At 41.7% G+C, this 12,537-nt stretch overlaps 1 protein-coding gene across 1 annotated transcript in view; it reads left to right on the top strand.

Moving 5' to 3' along the window:
• The first annotated feature begins 1,486 nt into the window (after positions 1-1,486).
• The window catches only part of rnf128a (ring finger protein 128a), a 36,313-nt gene continuing 25,262 nt past the window's right edge, over positions 1,487-12,537 (top strand). Inside the window, exon 1 of the mRNA XM_041885934.2 lies at positions 1,487-1,999. Coding sequence (XP_041741868.1) covers positions 1,594-1,999 — 406 coding nt within the window. The 5' untranslated portion in view covers positions 1,487-1,593. The remainder of the gene's footprint in view (positions 2,000-12,537) is intronic.

The following is a 12,537-nucleotide window of genomic DNA, read 5'->3' as shown; positions in this document are numbered from 1 at the left end:
TCTCAAATCTCTGGAAGACTGAAACAGGTTTCCCTCAAGAATTTCCCTGTATTTAGCGCCATCCATCATTCCTTCAATTCTGACCAGTTTCCCAGTCACTGCCGATGAAAAACATCCCCACAGCATGATGCTGCCACCACCATGCTTCACTGTGGGGATGGTGTTCTCGGGGTGATGAGAGGTGTTGGGTTTGCGCCAGACATAGCGTTTTCCTTGATGGCCAAAAAGCTCAATTTTAGTCTCATTTGACCAGAGTACCTTCTTCCATATGTTTGGGGAGTCTCCCACATGCCTTTTGGTGAACACCAAACGTGTTTGCTTATTTTTTTCTTTAAGCAATGGCTTTTTTCTGGCCACTCTTCCGTAAAGCCCAGCTCTGTGGAGTGTATGGCTTAAAGTGGTCCTATGAACAGATACTCCAATCTCCGCTGTGGAGCTTTTCAGCTCCTTCAGGGTTATCTTTGGTCTCTTTGTTGCCTCTCTGATTAATGCCCTCCTTGCCTGGTCCGTGAGTTTTGGTGGGCGGCCCTCTCTTGGCAGGTTTGTTGTGGTGCCATATTCTTTCCATTTTTTAATAATGGATTTAATGGTGCTCCGTGGGATGTTCAAAGTTTCTGATATTTTTTTATAACCCAACCCTGATCTGTACTTCTCCACAACTTTGTCCCTGACCTGTTTCGAGTGCTCCTTGGTCTTCATGGTGCCGCTTGCTTGGTGGTGCCCCTTGTTTAGTGGTGTTGCAGACTCTGGGGCCTTTCAGAACAGGTGTATATATACTGAGATAATGTGAATTTTACTTAAAGTATAATTTCAACAATAAATAAAATAATCACATTTTAAAGAGGATTCGTAAAAAAAAATGCAGGGGTTTTTACTAAAATATTTATGTCAAATCATCTTCCATATTCACATGCTTAATGTTTCCTTATGCCATAGCATAAAGACAAGCTACATGGGCTCTGGAAAAAGTACATAGAACTATACAGAAGGTAGAATAGTTGAGTAAACATCCTGAAACAGAGGATATAGTTTATAGCTCAAATGTTGAGTAAACCGCCTAAACTGGTTTCACATTAGGATGAACTTTCCAACTTGTGATGCTGCTACAAAGGAATTGCCAAAGTTATCTTGCTAGATCTTCTGTGTTTTAAGCCTACATTATCACATTATCTTGTGCACTTTTATGGCAGCAGTATTGTATTGACATTTAATGCGTTTGTTGACACTGCTTATTTTAAATCCTGCTAGAACATTTCCTCCTACACTCTTTTAATAACACACTGGCCGAAACTAATGAAGACAGATCATGATTACAACACTGCAATATCGCAAACAAAATGATGTCAAATCAACAGTAGTGTAAATACTGTATAATATTTTTCCAGGCTAGCACTCACAGGTAAACCTGGACTTAAAGTTAGTGAGCAAGGTCCACTGAGATAAGAGAGACCACAACTGACGTAGACTTGGTTTAAGTTACAGAGAAGGGAGGTATCCGTTTACTGCCCAACAGTACAGCGCTCCAGGCAGCCGTTGATCAGGAAGACCGGGCAGGACTGAACTACAGGAGTTGCGAATATATTTGAGAGGAAAATGGAGAAGAAAGGCACACATGGCTTTGGCTTTTTCACATTGCTCTGCTTGATAACTGCTCAACATGCTGGGGCGAACATGGTATTTACGACCGCTATCGTTCAAACGCGTTACTTTAACACAAGTGACAACCAAACCGTGTTACAGAGCTGTGATTGTGGATTATATGGGCTCCACTCTTCTGTCACCTCGGCTTCCGGAGAGGTGACTCTTCCTATTTCGGATCCCTTAGCCTGTGGTCCCCAGACTGGCTTTAACAGCTCAGAGCCGTGGATAGCCCTTATTCAGAGGGGGAACTGCACCTTCGCTGAGAAGATCAAGACTGCTGCTGACAGTGGAGCCAATGGTGTGGTTATTTACAACCTTCCTGGTACAGGCGACGAGGTAACCCCCATGGTGCACCATGGTGAGTGATTCGGTTATTTTCACTTCTCTCTTTTCCGCCCTATGTGTTAGTGCATGTGACATTTAGATCAGATGAATCCATATACTATTTTGAAAGAGAAAGAAGAACCACCGTTTACATCAGCTGCATGGAGCGAAGGATTTGTTTGTATTTCCATGGAATGCAAAGTTGAAGTCTCACGTGTCTCCAAGTTGTGGCTTGTGCTCTACTTTTTAAACACAATAAGGGGTAACACAACATACCTTCCAATTGGTAGTGCTTCAGCCTTTTTTGTTTTTCTATTCCTTACATAATTGCAAGCTTAACTAGAAAATGATATTTAGTGAAGTAAACTGAATTAAATGTGGTGTGCTTGCTAGTCTTGAAGTATTTATGGTTGTGAAATAGTGGCAGTAGTAATGAAAGTAGTGGTAATGTAGGCTATGTGTTAGTTATAGTGACCTATTTTGGGGTGGTTTGTAGGTGTAGAGCAGAGGACTCTGGTGGGAGGAGCTATAGGACAGGCTCATTGTAATGGCTGGAATGGAATAAATGGAACGGTGTCAAACATGGTCTCCATATGTTTGATACCGTTCCATTTGTGGCAACAAAAAAGGGGTTAAATATGTGTCCAAAAAAAGGTAAATATTTCCTGAGCTTTCTTGTCCTAGATATAGGACAGACACTTCAAAACCAATTTAACTGTCTGTTTTGCCATTTATGAATGTGTTATTCAATGCGTTTCTATGGGCTATAGTAGTAAAGGCCAATTTTTTCGGGGATACTTACAGGGGTCCTAAAATTCTAAATCAAATAGCTAAATGATCCATGGTATGACCATCTTAAAACAATTCACAAAGGCTTAGACATTGAGGTTAAATGGTGGAAGACTAGTAGTGACCATCATTTTTACAATTCAAGTCTACGGCCCCTGAAATGCATTGGGATTTATGCAAATATCGTGGTAGTGTGAAAACTATAAGTAGTATCAAAAAGTTTGTCAAGTAACAGTACCAGTGCCAGTCTGTATATTTTAAAGTTGTTTTGGTAGCTTGAACGGTTAAAGAGCTGTGGCTTATCCAAATACTTCCCATTCAAGCCTATGGCGCTTTTATGCACATTTAAACAGTTAAAGTATAAATGGTATCAAAAAGCTGTATACAAGCAACCTTTTCGAGACCAGGTCTGCACCTTTTAAAGATTGAATGGCGCTTCTAGCTTAAACAGTGAAAGACTAGGTATGACCAAATTTTTTTCCATTCAAGTCTATGGCCATTGAAATGCATTGGGATTTATGCAAATGTGACCGGCCGGATCGATTCGGTCTTATGTAGCAAAATCTGAAATTGTGTTTTTTACATTGGATAAAAGTAGAGACTCTGAGCTAGAAAATTGTATATCATACACTACAGTTGAGGAACAATGGGAAAGTATTTCTGCTTTGAAAGTTGATAAACTTGTAACCTCACTTTTGAGAAAATGGCCCTTGAATGTTTTGGTACACCTACTGGAGAGCTCTTCTTAGTCTACACCCATTCAGCATCATTCACACCCTCCTAAGCCTTAGCCCCACCCATCTCTTTAAGAATGTACGTAAGGCCATGTGCTAAACAGAGTGAAGATGGTAGTGTACTAAACAACCAAAGATTTCAAATCTAAAGGCTGTTTTATACTACGTCTATCGACATGTCTGTAGACAGTCGCAGTGACATTAATTGTCGTCCGTTATCAAACTTGTTGTTGTCGTTATGAAAAAGTATAAACACTAAAATGACAGGCTGCATGACATCAGCAGCCTGGTGGTCCAAAATAGCATAACTGGTGTATTTTAACACCAATAAACCCCTCCGTTTAAAAATGAATTTAGTATATGTCAATCTAGCAAACCAGGCAACTAAAAGTAACTTTCTAAACAATGTTTTCGTTCATTTCTAGCTTGTTAGCTAGCTAACGTTAAGTTAGCTGGCTAGGCAGTTGAAATAATGACCATATCATTGCTGACAATGTCTTAACTTCAGCTAATTTTTATTGATTATTACAGGAAAAACTCACAACAAGATCATTATTTAAAAGTTAATGGTGAGCTAATTACAGAAAATGGCTTATGGTTGTGAGTGTGACGAAATAAAAGCAGAGCATTCTACCAGAATTGTTTTTACTTGGACACTGTCTCATTGGCCTAACGTTATATCCTAATTTGACTTTGGTGTAGGTCATGTTGTTCTTCACATTACCGTCTCTGGTAAACACACACTATATCAAATAAAATCTAAGTTTATTTGTCACATGCACAGGATACAGAAGGTGTAAACGGTACAGTGAAATGGTTACTTGCATAGTGGAGTCTTTTGTTTAGACATGTAGCTAGCTAGCTAAACAATTAACCATAATCCCAACTCATAACTTTACTACATGCATAAATCTGCAGGTAACTAAAGCTGACCAACTAGGTTGACGCTAGCTAACATTAGGCTCTAACTAGCAATGCAAATGGTTTTCTGAGATACAAATAATATTACTACATAGATCATACACGTAACGTTAGCTAGCGAGCCAGCCAGCTAATGTTAGCGAGCTAGTTAACAGTACGATTTAACTTGCAATGAAAACAACTTTGACTAAGTTAGAAACGTATAATATCTGAAAATGTAGCTAGCTAGACTCTCTTGCCCGTATACATGGATGAATCGCTTCTCCCTCTCTGTCACGGATGCCATGGTTGCCATGGTTTGAAGATGTAATCCGGAGGCAGATGTTTTATACAACTGCCATCTGTGTGTTCTCCTTTCGACTCCCTCCACATATTTGCTATCAAACGCCATAGTTTTATCCATCTCCTTAGCTATCATACTCTGCTTCCACCGGGCATTCCACTGATTTCAAAACTCAGTCAACTTCTTCCGTGACAACAACACTGTTGATCACCATTTTAGAAGACTACAACGTCTGGTTCAATTAAAATGTTTTTACCTAAATCAGGGATTTCCTCATCGTCTGATTAATTTTCAGAGTCAGAGATAGTCAGCATGGCACGATCATCCTCCAGAAAGTGGAGAGCATTAGCAACACTTTTGCAGTTCTTCGTGATATCTTTGTTGAAGCACCTTTGGTAGCGATTACTGCCTCGACTCTTCTTGGGTATGACGCTACAAGCTTGGCACACCTGTATTTGGGGAGTTTCTCCCATTCTTCTCTGCAGATCCACTCAAGCTCTGTCAGGTTGAATGGGGAGTGTCGCTGCACAGCTATTTTCAGGTCTCTCCAGAGATGTTAGATCGGGTTCAAGTCCGGGCACTGGCTGGGCCACTCAAGGACATTCAGAGACTTGTCCTGAAGCCACTCCTGCGTTGTCTTGGCTGTGTGCTTAGGGTCATTGTCCTGTTGGAAGGTGAACCTTTATCCCAGTCTGAGGTCCTGAGCGCTCTGGAGCAGGTTTTCATCAAGGATCTCTCTGTACTTTGCTCCGTCGATCTTTCCCTCGATACTGACTCCCAGTCCCTGCCGCTGAAAAACATCCCCACAGCATGATGCTGCCACCATCATGCTTCACTGTAGGGATGGGGCCAGGTTTCATCCAGACGTGACTCTTGGCATTCAGGCCAAAGAGTTCAATCTTGGTTTCATCAGACCAGTGATTCTTGTTTCTCATTGTCTGAAAGTCATTTAGGTGCCTTTTGGCAAACTCAAGCGGGCTGTCATGTGCCTTTTACTGAGGAGTGGCTTCCGTCTGGCCACTCTACCATAAAGGCCTGATTGGTGTAGTGCTATAGAGATGGTTGTCCTTCTGGAAAGTTCTCCCATCTCCATAGAGGAACTCTGGAGCTCTGTCAGAGTGATCATCGGGTTCTTGGTCACCTCCCTGACCAAGGCCCCTTCTCCCCCGATTGCTCAGTTTGGCCAGGCGGCCAGCTCTAGGAAGAGTCTTGGTGGTTCCAAACTTCTTTCATTTAAGATTTTGAGTCTCATAGTAAAGGGTCTGATTACTTATGTAAATAAGGTATTTGTTTTTTATTTTTTATAAATTTGCAAAGATTTAAAACCTGTTTTCACTTTGTCATTATGGGGTATTGTGTGTAGATTGAGATTTGTAATTTATTTAATCAATTTTGGAATAAGGCCGTAACATAACAAAATGTGGAAAAAATCAAGAGGTCTGAATACTTAATCTGTATCTTAATCTGCAACAAATCTGCCAATAATTATTATTTTTTAATGTCTGTGAAACTGTACGTTTAACTTGTGGATTACTTGTGGATTTTGAAAATACAATCTAAAATCAAGATGTCAATTTGTTTGTCTACATGCAGATATTGGAGTAAACAGATTTTGGGTTTAAGACAAGTAACTATGAGTAAGGGCAAACATCATGATAAGCTTGCAAGCTGAGTTTGAATAAGACATCCGATTAACACTTTGCATTTATAACGGTTGGTTTTACTATATCAAATAAATAACCAAATCATTGATGGATCAATAGGTAAAAAAAATAATTGTCTCTCGTCTGCCCCTGCATGCCGGTCGGCATACGTGTCATCACAACGCCTCATCTGATTGGTCGAGTAGGCTGGCCTTTTGACTTTGTGAGTGTGGTAACTAGTGACGACCCTACGGAAACTTATTTCTCAAAGCTTAGGATCCAGATCACGTTCTGCGCATGTGTTATCTTACGCACACTACATAGCTATTACTCACACTCCACCTCCCTTTAAGTTTCTCTCTTTACTCACCCACTTCTGAACCATGATGATGTAGCCTATCTCTGCCTCATATTTCTGAATTGCTTAAATAAAAAACCCTGCAGCAATTTGAACTTACATTCCCAAACATATTTCATGAAGGCTAACCTGCTCTGTCTGTTGTAACGGATATTGAAGTTGCACAAGCAGGACACAATCCTTACACATTGCATTGCAGCAAAAACAATCAGCGTTTTGTGTGATGGTGTAGGCACATTTTGTAGTTGCTGCCATATTGTAGCCACTAGTCAGAGTTCCGAATAAAGAATGTAACTCCCCACTTGAGTTTTGTATTGGGGCCAAAAACGACATATCTGCCTTTTAACCACTCAATGATCATGCAAGTACCCATGAGTAGCCAACCTAGCTGTTCAACCTCAGGGCAGCTGAACGTTCTAAGCAGCCTGAACATGTGTATCCAGACCCCAAGTCATTTGTCAACTACAGCTTTAGACCGCCTACTATATGTGATGATAATCTTCAGTTACTGTATGATGGCATATTGTAGCGAGAGTTGCTGAAAAAAGAACTAGCCAATGTTTGCAATGAGAAAACAATCGCTATTTTGACTGCCTGTATGTGACTTGCTTGTGTTTGATATGCCTTCCTAAATATAGGCTACAACCAGTGGTGATTTTAGCATGTAAATCTTGTTGGGGCAAACCAAAAAACAAAAATTGGGATGCATGCCAGCAAAGCCACTACACAACACAACACTAAACAATACATTAATTGCACTATAACGGTGACAAACGGTGCCGACAAACTATTAGGGCCTACATAAAGCTGTCCCAACAGCAGAGTCCCAACAGCAGTCCCAACACCTTACCACTGCTACACCTGGCTATCAGCGGAGCCTTGTCTGGCAGCGAAACAGTTCATTCAGCCTCATTTACTGCCTTTTAAAAAAACATAGGCTGACTTGCTTAAACAAATGTGGTTTCTACTGACAATTGAGATGTACAAACTATGGCATAAGGGGACGACGAGCGGATAAGAGGCAATCAGTAATTTCGATTAAGACATTAATGAGCGAACTTGGACGGACGTAGTCAATATAACTATTTGTTCAGCACTTTCGGAATGTACAGCGACAGAATTCAGAACATGGGCCGTTCTTACTGTGTTCTCCCTGTACACCAAGTCAGAAACATAGGATAAATAAAGGTGGCATATACGCAGACAATGAAAGCTCTTACAATATTTGCTGATGACATTTCTCTAATATAGGCTACATGTGCACCACCAAATCAGAACAGTAGGCTAAGTTATGAGGGGGAAAGGGACCAAATTATTAGGGTGAGGCACATGGGCTACTAACAGCTTACTACACAACATACACTTATGTATACTGTAGCTAAGAAAGTAATACTATCTCCCTGGCATATTATATCATTTATGGTGCAGCATATAATACATATTTGGACTCACCTTGTTGTGCTGTGCTCACTTGAACAGGAAGGTGGCGCGGCAGTCCTTCATGGGCAAATTTTGTCATCAAACTTTGTCATCAAAGTCTGGCCTTCTCTGGATTTATGGGGCTTTCAAGAAAACTGTGAACTCGGAAAAAAACAAGGTTGAATCATGATGACGTCAGTGCTCTTCACGTCGTAGCTGTCAATTAAGCAAATTTCCCAGTTCCGAGTTAACAGTTGTTTTGAGCGTGGCACAAATCATGCTTAATTGACAGCATGGCCAATGTTGAATGTTTATAATTTTAAGCTTGGAAAAGAGACCCTTAAACCCAGACTTGGGACCACACAGCCACTCCACTGAACAGCAGGCAAGTGACTGCTTTGCAATGCTTGCAGTTAGCCACTGATTCCTTCCAAACCACTCATTGTTGAATTTGCGATTTCCAACTCGTTGTGTAATCTTTATGTCCAATGGCCGATGAGCACTGATACGTTTGATCTATAATTTCTCTTCATTATTTCTCTTTATATGACAAAGATTAAAAAGGATTTGCCAGTAGATTGTCGACTTGATTCATGACTGCTAGCTAAGATTTTGAAAGTATGATGTTGACATGATCAGTCCAATCAAAGCTACTGTAGATATAATGTGATTTGACGTCATTTTATCTGTGGCCAATGACCTTGAGCCTTCTTGGATGGGCACTTCTAATGTCACTCTATGGCGGCACCCAAGGGGCTTGAATTTTCTAGCTCTACCCTTAGACTTGGCGGTGACGTAGTGTCCCCATGAGTGACAGAACACTGAGCCAATCATGGCGCAACTAGAACATTACCAACCCCTATGCTCCGTATTTTCCGCTGGCTGCCCCACCACCACCACCACCACCACCACAGAAAGCACTACGTTCATCCAAATCGGAATTCCAAGTCGGAAATTCAGACTTCTGACTCTGACCTGCCGACCTAAAGATCACTGACGTCATGATGCGACCTCGTTTTTCCATTTGTCTTGAAAACATCACAAGCGCAAGAATCGCCTAGGTAAGTCGCTCTGGATAAGAGCGTCTGCTAAATTACGTAAATGTAAATGTAGGTTCAATTCTTGATGGCTGACGTGAATTGAAATAATGAGAAATAAAGTAGATTGTGGTTGCATATGACCTCGACTATACAGCACTGGTTATTTTACTAAGATTTATGAAGTCAAGAAGCTACTACTACTAACTTACTAGTTACAATGACTAGGTAGGTTCACAATGTAAACAAAAGCAACTTGTGTAGGCCTAATTAGAGGATAATTTAGTACAACCACTAGCAACAATTGAATGAGTACTTGCGAAAAACTGACCCAAAGTTATTATACTTAGGCATTATGGATGAATATGGTACAGTACAGTAGGTGAAAATAGAATAAAGACACTCTTCCCCTGTGCTCCTGTCAGCTCTCAAAACAAAGCGATCTGTGTAGCAGGTCGAACGTCACATTTTTATATTTTTTCAACATTTTATTTAACCTTTATTTAACCAGGTAAGCCAGTTGAGAACAAGTTCTCATTTACAACTGCGACCTGGCCAAGATAAAGCAAAGCAGTGCGATAAAAACAACAACAACACAGTTACATATGGGATAAACACAACGTACAGTCAATAACACAATAGAAAATCTATATACAGTGTGTGCAAATATAGTAAGTTATGGAGGTAGGGCAATAAATAGGCCATAGTGCAAAAATAATTACAATTTAGTATTAACACTGGAGTGATAGATGTGCAGAAGATGATGTGCAAATAGAGATACTGGGGTGCAAATGAGCAAAATAAATAACAATATGGGGAAGAGGTAGTTGGGTGGGCTAATTACAAATGGGCTGTGTACAGGTGCAGTGATCGGTAAGCTGCTCCGACAACTGATGCTTAAAGTTAGTGAGGGAGATAAGTCTCCAGCTTCAGAGATTTTTGCAGTTCGTTCCAGTCATTGGCAGCAGAGAACTGGAAGGAATGGCGGCCAAAGGAGGTGTTGGCTTTGGGGATGACCAGTGAGATATACCTGCTGGAGCGCAGACTATGGGTGGGTGTTGCTATGGTGACCAATGAGCTAAGATAAGGCGGGGATTCGCCTAGCAGTGATTTATAGATGACCTGGAGCCAGTGGGTTTGGCGACGAATATGTAGTGAGGGCCAGCCAACGAGAGCGTACAGGTCACAATGGTGGGTAGTATATGTGGCTTTTGTGACAAAACGGATGGCACTGTGATAGACTACATCCAATTTGCTGAGTAGAGTGTTGGAGGCTATTTTGTAAATGACATTGCCGAAGTCAAGGATCGGTAGGATAGTCAGTTTTACGAGGGCATGTTTGGCAGCATGAGTGAAGGAGGCTTTGTTGCGAAATAAGAAGCCGATTCTAGATTTAACTTTGGATTGAAGATGCTTAATGTCTGGAAGGAGAGTTGACGGTCTAACCAGACACCTAGGTATTTGTAGTTGTCCACATATTCTAAGTCAGACCCGCCGAGAGTAGTGATTCTCGTCGGGCGGGCGGGTGCAAGCGGTGTTCGATTGAAGAGCATGCATTTAGTTTTACTAGCGATTAAGAGCAGTTGAAGGCTACGGAAAAAGTGTTGTATGGCATTGAAGCTCGTTTGGAGGTTTGTTAACACAGTGTCCAATGAAGGGCCAGATGTATACAAAATGGTGTCGTCTGCGTAGAGGTGGATCTGAGAGTCACCAGCAGCAAGAGCGACATCATTGATATACGCAGAGAATAGAGTCGGCCCGAGAATTGAACCCTGTGGCACCCCCATAGAGACCGCCAGAGGTCCAGACAACAGGCCCTCCGATTTGAGCGATTTGAGCAACCAAGGCTATTTAGTCTGCCAATAAGAATGCGGTGATTGACAGAGTTGAAAGCCTTGGCCAGGTCGATGAAGACGGCTGCACAGTACTGTCTTTTATCGATCGCGGTTATAATATCGTTTAGGACCTTGAGCGTGGCTGAGGTGCACCCATGACCAGCTCGGAAACCAGATTGCATAGCGGAGAAGGTATGGTGGGATTCGAAATGGTCGGTGATCTGTTTTGTTAACTTGGCTTTCAAATACTTTCGAAGGGCAGGATGGATATAGGTCTGTAAAAGTTTGGATCTAGAGTGTCACTCCCTTTGAAGAGGGGGATGACCGCGGCAGCTTTCCAATCTCTGGGGATCTCAGACGATACGAAAGAGAGGTTGAACAGGCTAGTAATAGGGGTTGCGACAATTTTGGCGGCTAATTTTAGAAAGAAAGGGTCCAGATTGTCTAGCACAGTTGATTTGTAGGGGTCCAGATTTTGCAGCTCTTTCAGAACATCAGCTGTCTGAATTTGGGTGAAGGAGAAGCTGGCGGGGGCATGGGCAAGTTGCAGCGGAGGGTGCAGAGCTGGTGGCCGGGGTAGGGGTAGCCAGGTGGAAAGCATGGCCAGCCGTAGCAAAATGCTTGTTGAAATTCTCGATTATCGTAGATTTATCGGGTGGTGAGAGTGTTTCCTAGCCTCAGTGCAGTGGGTAGTTGGGAGGAGGTGCTCTTATTCTCCATGGACTTTACAGTGTCCCAAAACTTTTTGGAGTTAGTGCTACAGGATGCAAATTTCTGTTTGAAAAAACTAGCCTTTGCTTTCCTAACTGATTGTGTATATTGGATCCTGACTTCCCTGAAAAGTTGCATATCGCGGGGGCTGTTCGATGCTAATGCAGTACGCCACATTGACGCAACTCTTCCTCTTCTATGACATCATGGCGGTCCGCAAACAATCGTTTTAGTGCATGCCGCCACCTACTGTGCTGGAATGTACGCTCAATCATGATCTGCCCAATTCTGTACTACCATGAAAATAAAAACCAAATAAATCCCTACTAACTTCTACCACACCCTCCCTCTCCCCCCAAAACCCCTCTGTTGCATCCCCGGTTAAAGGTAGCAGGTTCTTTTTAGTTATTGCAAAGAGAAACTCAACAGTATAAAGCATTAACATCACAATGTTTATTTCTAACATGACTGCGGATACAACATAGCCGGTTCCAAGCTGAGTCCATCTGCACCCGCTCAAAGGTAGCACACTCGAAAACCCTGGCCAACAACCAATGAGGGCCTGCCAGTTAAGCTATGCGCATTTCAATCAGATACATATTTCCAATATCACGCACTGAACACGTGCATACCATTTTAACCAGGTGTGCATAATAACATGCTGCTTATCTCTCAAACACTACAGCTCCTCCCCTGTTACTTCAGCTAGTTTTGACAACCTTACTCTCTTACTTGACCTTTAACAATGTTTTTTTGTTTTGTTTTGAACCAAAAAAATACAACTCCTGAGTACATAACCCATTTACAGCGTTTTAACATTTCCTTTTACAGGTAACAGGATT

This window comes from Coregonus clupeaformis, chromosome 9 (genome assembly GCF_020615455.1).
Source record: "Coregonus clupeaformis isolate EN_2021a chromosome 9, ASM2061545v1, whole genome shotgun sequence".
NCBI lineage: Eukaryota > Metazoa > Chordata > Actinopteri > Salmoniformes > Salmonidae > Coregonus > Coregonus clupeaformis.
The sequence above is the reverse complement of the archived record's forward strand: the minus strand, read 5'-3'. Positions and strand labels throughout refer to the sequence as shown.